The 9066-nt window shown below is 68.9% G+C and overlaps 1 protein-coding gene across 3 annotated transcripts; it reads left to right on the top strand.

Moving 5' to 3' along the window:
- Positions 1-2358: 2358 nt before the first annotated feature.
- Positions 2359-8859, top strand: GPR132 (G protein-coupled receptor 132). 3 transcript variants are annotated; one of them, XM_070065366.1, is made up of 3 exons: positions 2359-2764; positions 4941-5056; positions 7068-8859. In XM_070065366.1, exons 2-3 carry the CDS (start codon positions 5050-5052, stop codon positions 8183-8185), a joined length of 1125 nt encoding a protein of 374 aa, XP_069921467.1. In that variant the 5' UTR covers positions 2359-2764; positions 4941-5049; the 3' UTR covers positions 8186-8859. The 3 variants fall into 3 exon arrangements, with proteins under 3 accessions (XP_069921467.1, XP_069921469.1, XP_069921468.1); XM_070065368.1 differs by lacking the exon at positions 2359-2764 and adding an exon at positions 2771-3888; XM_070065367.1 differs by lacking the exon at positions 2359-2764 and adding an exon at positions 3902-4796.
- The last annotated feature ends 207 nt before the right edge of the window (positions 8860-9066 follow it).

Genomic DNA, 9066 nt, shown 5'->3' with positions numbered 1-9066 from the left:
GAGGGGCTGCGCTCGTGCTCTTCCTGCCCCACGTCTGGGACGCAGGTGTGAAGGTGGGAGCTGTCTGTGACCACAGGAGCGGACACTGGGGTTTCCTGGGCAGCCCCAGAACGAGAGAACCCTGTGGGCAGGCCTGGTGATGGGGGGCAGCCTGTCCTGGCCCCGACCGGGACAACCACACTTTGTTGAGACCACAACTCCTGCCTCACACTCAGGGCCCCCACAAAGGAGTTTCAGAACCTTCAGTCCCCTGTGACGTTTCTCAAAAACCCCCTCCTCGGGGCCCCCTCCCCCCTCCAGGGCGGGAGAAGCTGGGGAGATACAGGGGGGGCTGGGGGAGAGGCAGGGGAGGCAAGGGAGGTGGGGGAGGCAGGGGAGAGGCGGGGGAGGCGGGGAGAGGCTGGGGAGGCAGGGGAGAGTCAGGGGAGGTGGGGGAGAGGCTGGGGAGGTGGGGGAGAGTCAGGGGAGGTGGGGGAGAGGCAGGGGAAGCAGGGGAGGTGGGGGAGAGTCTGGGGAGGCAGGGGAGAGTCAGGGGAGGTGGGGGAGAGGCAGGGGAGAGGCAGGGGAGGCGGGGGAGAGGCAGGGAAGAGGCAGGGGAGGCGGGGAGAGGCTGGGGAGGCAGGGGAGGTGGGGGAGAGGCAGAGGAGGCAGGGGAGGTGGGGGAGAGGCTGGGGAGGCTGGGGAGGCAGGGGAGAGTCAGGGGAGGTGGGGGAGAGGCAGGGGAGAGGCAAGGGAAGTGGGGGAGAGGCAGGGGAGAGGCAGGGGAGGCGGGGGAGAGGCTGGGGAGGCAGGGGAGGTGGGGGAGAGGCAGAGGAGGCAGGGGAGGTGGGGGAGAGGCTGGGGAGGCTGGGGAGGCAGGGGAGAGTCAGGGGAGGTGGGGGAGAGGCAGGGGAAGCAGGGGAGGTGGGAGAGAGGCAGGGGAGAGGCAGGGGAGGTGGGGGAGAGGCAGGGGAGAGGCAGGGGAGGTGGGGGAGAGGCAGGGGAGAGGCAGGGGAAGCAGGGGAGGTGGGGGAGAGGCTGGGGAGGTGGGGGAGAGGCAGAGGAGGAAGGGGAGGTGGGGAGAGGCTGGGGAGGCAGGGGAGAGGCAGGGGGGCAGGGGAGGTGGGGGAGAGGCTGGGGAGGCAGGGGAGAGGCAGGGGGGCAGGGGAGGTGAGGGAGAGGCTGGGGAGGTGAGGGAGAGGCAGGGGAGGTGGGGGAGAGACAGGGAAGCCAGGAAAGGCAGGGGAGGCAGGGGAGAGGCGGGGGATGCCCAGAGCCCCGTGTGGCTCAGCTCAGCCCCAGCGGCAGAGCGAGTAACTCCAGTTTCCTCCAACCTCACTGAGGACTGGAAAGCCAGAGGATCCGGCCCATTCTGCATTCCAGCCGCCCAGCTGTGCCCGCGCCGGCCTGCAGGTGTGGCGCTGGGGGAACCACTGCTGGCACAGAAGGCAGATCCCACCCAGGACGTGGCGGGGGGGGGGCCTGGAATCAGGGTGATGAGGGGCGGGAATCCCCACGCCTCCGTAGGACACTTGACCCCGAGGCCCAGCCTGCACCAGGGCCTGTGGCGCTTGGCACAGCCGGCCGGGGACCTCCTTACAGAGGAGAGCGTGGAGGGGGGCTCCCAGGACACACGTGGGCCCCTGGTGCCCTGCCTGCCCAGCCTTGTTGCTCTGGGGGCCGCCAGGCATGGTGGATGTGGCCAGTGCTGCAGCCTCCTCCCCCAGCCCTGAGACCGGCTCAGCCCAGGACAAGCTCTCCTGATGGACACCCAGCAGCCGGGTGGGGTGGGGTGGGGGCACAGGAATCTGGCAGAGGAGGGGCCGTGTCCCTCACACCCGTGTCATGGAGCAGGCGCGGGCATGGGGGCTGTTGAATGAAGCCGAGAGCAGGCGGCTGACACGCTGGGTGGCCCCCCACCCCCGTCATGCGCTAAGTGAGGAAGTCCCTCCAGGGGCACCTGCCGGGCGAAGGTCGGGGACCTCGGCACAAGTGGTCCTCTTCTTGGGGCCCTGCACCCAGCCTGGGTCCCCAGCGCACGACGCTCCTGGCCGGGCCCGCCAGCGTCTGCAGGCCTGGAAGTCTCCCTACAAAGCCCCGTCCTGCTCGGACGGTGGCGCACAGGAGGTATCCAGTGCCCTCCCCTGGCCCATGACCCTGAGGTCCGCCCCTGGAGCCTGCTCCGGGCCAGCTCTGCCCAGCGGCTGCTGCCTTCCTGGGTGCCTTGACCCCGGACAGGAGCCCGGTGGGGGAGGGGTGAGAGCCAGCTCTCTAGCGCCCCCAGCCGCCCAGCAAGGCGGTGCACACGGCTGCTCAACTTGGGAGGCCTGGCGCCAGGGTGGACCGGTAGACAGGAAGTGAGAGTGGCTCAGTGTCCTGGGGCTGGACACACCCAGGGTTCAGGTCCCAGACCTGCGCCCCGCCCAGAAACCCAGGAGCAGCCCCTCGGGCAGGGGGTGGTTGGTGGGGGCAGCAAACTGGCTGTGAGCTTAGAGCAGAGATCTTTCCCAGGGGAGGCGCAGGCTGCGGGCTGCGGGCTCGGGCTGTGTCAGGCTCAGGCTGTAGCCGGGTGTGTTCCTCCCTGGCTCCTGCAGGCCTGGTGTTGTCACCGCTCAGAGAAGTGGGTCTGGAGGTTTCCTGCCATCCCTGCCCCCAGGAAGCTGACATCACTGGGAGATAAGAGCCCGCCCTGGGCCAACCCGGCTCAGCTCTGCTGTGGTTAGGGGCGTTCCAGACCCCTGCTACTTCCTCAAACCTGGTGCTGGTGTCGGCGGGATGGGCCTGGGTAAGTCAGGGCGGCCAGGCCGGGCTGGGCAGGACCATCCACATCTGCGGGCACAGCTGGGGCTCTCAACCTCAGTCCTCCAAGAGAGACCTGGGGCGCGGGGGCCCCAGACACAAGGGGCAGAGGCTTGAGGGAGGGGCCCACAGCTCCCGGCCGCTTCGGTTGTCCTGCTGGTCCAGAGGCCCGAGGCTCGGCCAGGACCACACCATGGCCGGAGGCGCCTCCAGCTTCCCAGGCTCTGGGGAACTTCCTGGGTGTGATGCGGGGGAGGGGCACGAGGGGCCTGGCTGCTGCCCAGATGGAAAGGCACGTGGGGACAGGAGGGACCTGCAGGGCAGCGGGGGCTCTGCAGGGTGGGCGGTGGCCAGCCCGCACAGGTGGTGAGACCGCAGGGCCGGGCGGCACCCGGGCGTCTTGCGCTGTGCGTGCCGGTGCCTAGAGGACGGGCATGCTGTGGGTGTTGTCCCGGCTGCAGCCAGGCTGGAGCTGCACACGGGGGCCAGTGGGGACCAGGAGCCGACCTGAAGCTGTGCGCCCACTGGGGCTAGGGGCTGGGAGAGCCCGGTGACCCGGCGGCCGCGTGCTGGGCTGCTCTTTGCACAGGTCCGCTGCGGCTGGTGCCCAGAGCTCGGTGGCCACGCAGCCCTGCTCTGGCTGAGCAGGTGGCCCCCGGCCCTCACCCCTGGGACGTGGTTGTGAAAGGTCCACCCTGCCCACAGCTGGGGCCGGCGTGGGGGAGGGCGGCTGCCACTTCCTCTTGCAGGGCAGAGCGGTGCCTGCTCTCTGCTCCCCAGGGTCACGGTGGGAGGGGGCGCCCTCCCAGGCTGGCTCTCAAGGAATCCCCTGTCCAGTCAGGGGAAGCTGGGGGTGCCCGGGACCCCTCAGCCGGGTCCCCTGCTCTGGTGGCCATCTGGACCCACCCTGGGGGGCCTGGCCCTCAGCCTGGGGACCCTCTCCTCTGCCTCCTTAGCCGGCTGGGGTGCTTCCTGGAGGCCAGAGCCTGCGGGGGCGGCAGGGGAGGGGCGCCGCCCTGCGGGCCGACACTGGGGACTCGCAGGCTTCAAGTCTTTTCAAGGTACTGCTTTGGGGTTCTTGGCACAGCCGTGCGCATCCTGCAAATCCAGGTAAACAACTCACTTCCTGTCTCCACGACAGGGAACGGAGGGCGGAGGCCCAGGAGGCGGAGCGGGCGTGATGGCCGCGAGGCGCCTGCACCCCTGGGGCCGCCTGACCACTTGGGTGCAGGCGTGGGTGGCTGGGGCAGCCGGGGCAGCTGGAGCCTCGTTGGCCCCGCTCTGCCCCTCTGGCTGCTAGACCAAGGAACGCGCCGGGTCCAGAGGCCTGGGCTGCCCCGGCTGGGGGCTCTGGGCGCATTGTCCACAGCTCGGAGCGGTCAGCTCCCTCAGACTCTCCTGGGTCGGTCAGGAAGGGGTCTTGGCTCCGGAGCAGCCCTGTTAGGGAGGGAAGCAGAGAGGCCCTGGGTGCCCCCTGCGCTGCCCCCGCTCCGGCCGAGGCCCCTTCACTGCAGCGCGGCAGCTCCTGGCCGGTCATCTCGCCTGGACACTTCCACGCTCAGGACGTGGGGAGCACTCCGAAGACGGGGCTCAGCGCACAGCCCGGGGCGCCCGGCTCCTCACTCTCCAGCGCCAAGCCCAGGTTCCGACAGTCGGAGCAGAGACCGCCAGTGTCCAAGCGTCAGTCCCTCCTGTGTCAGCTTCACACGCTCCTTTGAAAGGTGGAGACAGACAGACGCAGATCTTCGTCTGCCCAGACGCTCGTGAGAGCCAGGGCTGGCCCAGGCTGCAGCCGCGAGGCCGGCGCTCAACCGGGTCTCCCTCGAGGTTGGCAGGGACTTCCAGGCCGCACATGGGGAGTCGAAGCCAGGACTGGCACCGGGCAGCGGGACGCGGGTGCAGGGGTGGCGGCCGTGCCCGGGCGGCGTCTCTAAGTGGAGCAGGCGACCCCACGGCCTTCGGGGAAGCGCGTGGCCACGGCGCCCTCTCCGCTCCAGCTTGCGCAGCCGTGGTTGACGGTGAGCCCAGGGCCGGGAGCAGGTGACACCAGGCTGGCTGATGGGGACGGTCCCACCAGGTCGTCTTGTTGACGGGAGGGGTTCTGCACCTCACTACCAGGTCTGAGGCGTGCTCTCCAAAGCGGTCACCTGCTGTCCCTTCAGGTCCTTTCAAGCTGTCTGAGTGACGCCAGCAGGACGGGGAAGGAGGCACCATCAAGCTTGCCCTGAGCCCCGAGCCTGGAGCCCGGAGCCTGGAGCCTGGAGCCCAGCCATGCCAGGTGAGACGCTGCCTCTCCGTGGACGCAGACATGTGCACACACAGGCTGCTTGTCACGAACGGGACTCAGACCTTTCCCAGTACTTCTAGAAAGTGCTGGGGCCGGCGCCACGGCTCACTAGGCTAATCCTCAGCCTAGGGGCGCCGGCACACCGGGTTCTAGTCCCGGTCGGGGCACCGGATTCTGTCCCGGTTGCCCCTCTTCCAGGCCAGCTCTCTGCTGTGGCCAGGGAGTACAGTGGAGGATGGCCCAAGTGCTTGGGCCCTGCACCCCATGGGAGACCAGGAGAAGCACCTGGCTCCTGCCTTCGGATCAGCGCGGTGCGCCAGCTGCAGCGCGCTGGCCGTGGCGGCCATTGGAGGGTGAACCAACAGAAGGAAGACCTTTCTCTCTCTCTGTCTCTCTCTCTCACTGTCCACTCTGCCTATCAAAAAAAGAAAGAAAGGAAGAAAGAAAGAGTCGCGGCCGGCGCCGCGGCTCACTAGGCTAATCCTCCGCCTAGCGGCGCTGGCACACCGGGTTCTAGTCCCGGTCGGGGCGCCGGATTCTGTCCCGGTTGCCCCTCTTCCAGGCCAGCCCTCTGCTGTGGCCAGGGAGTGCAGTGGAGGATGGCCCAGGTGCTTGGGCCCTGCACCCCATGGGAGACCAGGAAAAGCACCTGGCTCCTGGCTCCTGCCATCGGATCAGCGCGGTGCGCCGGCCGCAGCGCGCCGGCCGCGGCGGCCATTGGAGGGTGAACCAACGGCAAAGGAAGACCTTTCTCTCTGTCTCTCTCTCTCTCACTGTCCACTCTGCCTGTCAAAAAAATAAAAAAAAAATAATAATAATAAAAAAAAAGAAAGAGTCGGGAAAAGCCAGGAACAGAAAAAAGACAGGCGATGGCTCTCCAGGGTCTGCTGGCTGCAGGGGCTGGGGGTGGGGTGCAGACCAGAGACACCCCTAGGGCAGGCTGTGGCGGGCTGGTGCCTGGATGGTGCACAGGGCAGTGCCCGGGAGCCACGCCCGCGGTTGCACAGGGTGGGCGCGGGCGCATGCCCTCCAGGGCCATGCGATGGTGGCTCCTGCAGCTCGGAGCAGGGCTGCCAGCTGGGGACCAGTCTGTGCTAAGGCACCGCCCCCACCGCCCCCTCCACCCACCCTGAGCCTCTGTCTGCAGAGCAGGGAGCACGGGGCGCCCCTGGGAGAGTGGCCGTCACCAGAGCACAGCCGGTGTCGGTGAGCAGGGGCTGGGAGTGTGCGCTGCCACGGCCACGTGGGGAGCAGCGTGGACGTCCTCAGACCCAGAACCCAGCGGGCGTCCCACAGCAGCACTGCGGCCACGGCCCGGGCAGGCAGGGGCGGTCCATGGAGGGACGCTCTGGCGTGGCCTGGACACGGCGCCACGGGGAGTCCTTGGGCTCAAGAGGGCGAACGCGCCAGCACCCTCGCAGGACAGAGCGGTCAGAGCAGAGGCGGAAGCGGAAGGGGCGGAGGGCTGGGCAGTCGGTGCTCCCTCGGGCAGACGGTGGCGCTGGCTGCACCCCAGCCCCACTGACCGGGACACTGGAGATGGTCACCTTCAACAGCGGGGACTCAGGAGCCGGGGGTCGGGGGGCAGGAGGCCGGGCACGGGGACGGCCGCTCCCCATTCCTCCCTGACCCACCAGTGGTCACTGTCACTTCTGCCCCATGACCCCAGGCCCTGGCAGCGGAGGGCCCCGGAGTGGGCAGGGGTGAGGAGGCCCTCAAGTCCAGGAGGGAGGCCAAGGGTCAGACATCGACCTTGGCAGGTCCCTGGCGCCCTGGGCCCGTGCCAGTACCCTGGCCAGGGAGGCAGGTGGGGGCTGAGGGCCTCACAGGGTCACAGCAGCTGGGTGCCAGAGGCCTAGGCGTCTCTCAGAAACCCCCTCGGGAAGCCAACACCGGGCGTGTCCGGTCTGGAGTTCCTGTGCCCTCCGACCCTTCCTTGGCGCCAGGAACCTTCCACGCGGTTCCCCCGGCCTCCCGGCCTCACTCCGGTCTCATCCCACAGGAAACGCCACCCCGGTGGCCACCTCCGTCCCTCAGATCGCCTCGGGCCACTCGGCCGAGATCTGCAACGTGTCCTTCGAGGAGAGCAGAGTGACCCTGGTGGCGGTGTACAGCGTGGTGTGCGCGCTGGGGCTGCCGGCCAACTGCGTGACCGCGTGGCTCACCCTGCTGCAGGCGCTGCAAGGCAACGTGCTGGCCGTGTACCTGCTGTGCCTGGCGCTCTGCGAGCTGCTCTACGCCAGCACGCTGCCACTCTGGGTGGTCTACATCCAGAACCAGCACCGCTGGACGCTGGGCCTGCCGGCCTGCAGGGTGACCGCCTACATCTTCTTCTGCAACATCTACGTCAGCATCCTCTTCCTGTGCTGCATCTCCTGCGAGCGCTTCGTGGCCGTGGTGTACGCGCTGGAGAGCCGCGGCCGCCGGCACCAGAGGACGGCCGTGCTCGTGTCCCTGTGCGTCTTCCTGCTGGTCGGGCTCCTGCACTACCCCGTGTTCCAGATGGAGGAGGAGGAGGCCGGCACCTGCTTTGAGCAGCTGTGCATGAGCAGCCGCATCGCCGCCTTCCACTACGCGCGCTTCGCCGCGGGCTTCGCCGGGCCCCTCGTGGTCATCGTGTTCACCAACCACCGCATCCTGAGGAGCGTCCGGCTGAGCGCGGGCCTCAGCGCCGCCCAGAAGGCCAAGGTGCGGCACTCGGCCGTGGCCGTGGTGCTCATCTTCCTGGTCTGCTTCGCGCCCTACCACCTGGTGCTGCTGCTCAAGGCCGCCGCCTTCTCCTACTACCGCGGGGACGAGGCGGCCGTGTGCGCCTTCGAGGCCAGCCTGTACACGGCCTCCGTGGTGTTCCTGTGCCTGTGCACGGTGAACAGCGTGGCCGACCCCATCATCTACGTGCTGGCCACGGAGCACTCTCGGCAGGAAGTGTCCAGAATCCGCCGGGGCTGGAAGAAGTGGTCGGCAAAGGTGGACGCCACGAAGCTCAGCAGCTCCCCGGATTCGGAGGAGCTGCGCTTGCCCGCCAAGGACTTCCTGCGGCCCGGGCCCCCGCCAGGGTCAGAGCCGGGCCCCGGGGGCCTCCCACACACCCTGCAGAGGCTGGTGGAGGGGTCCGGCTGAGCCCACGGTGCCGAGCGCAGGACTGCAGTGCCGGAGGTGCCAGAGCCGCCCCTGGAGGACCCCGCTGGTATCTCGCCCCAGGTCCTGGGCCCCCAGACCCCCCGTGAGGAAGGGGGGTGCTTGCTGCTCCACTCGCGGCTGGGCCTGGCTCCCTCCCCGACCGCCAGTGCGCCGCCACAGCGGGCTACAGGCAGGGTGCGGACGGCTGCTGGGTGTGCCAGAGTTCAGGTGTGGGGCACGGCCCGGGGCCCCCAGGAGGGGGGCCTGGCCTTGGTTCTGTGCTGGGCTGACCCAGCTCCAGATGGCACAGCCCACGTGTCTGCCATTGGGAACCCCGGAGACTGGATGTGCTGGGTGCCCAGGCGTGGACAGGCTGCAAGGCGAGGGCCCGTGTGGGACCGCTTTGCAGTGAGATGCCCGCCCCGCGGCCCCCAGTGCCCACCTTGGCTGCGGCAGAGACGGGGCACCGCGCTACCCACCGACGGCAGCTCCCCGGAAACTCAGCCAGATGGGCCTCAGCTAGGCCAGGTCATCCCGCTGCCTCAGTCTCCCCACTTGTACAATGGGGCTGACGACACCTCCCTCCCTCTGCCCGGCGGGGACTCAGCGTCCTGCCTGCAGGCGGCTCCGTGGGGGAAGCACCCCAGAAACACGATCAGAAGCGGCACAACGTGTGCGTGGCCCCCGCTTCCTCTTCTCGCGAGCAGGTTTCCCCGTGGGTAAGCACTTTGCTGTGGGGACCCCGGGAGCAGGCCAGAGACCGGCAGCCAGCGGGAGACAGCAGGAGGGGCAGTGCAGCCGGGTTCCAGGGGTCCGCTGGGTCCACTGTGACCCCAAAGTCTCAGCAAAGCCCTCCGGTCCCGGGCTGGACACGGAGCCCA

This window comes from Oryctolagus cuniculus, chromosome 20 (assembly GCF_964237555.1).
Source record: "Oryctolagus cuniculus chromosome 20, mOryCun1.1, whole genome shotgun sequence".
NCBI classification, from domain to species: Eukaryota; Metazoa; Chordata; class Mammalia; order Lagomorpha; family Leporidae; genus Oryctolagus; species Oryctolagus cuniculus.
Note: the sequence above shows the minus strand (reverse complement) of the source record. Positions and strands in the feature narration are given on the sequence as shown.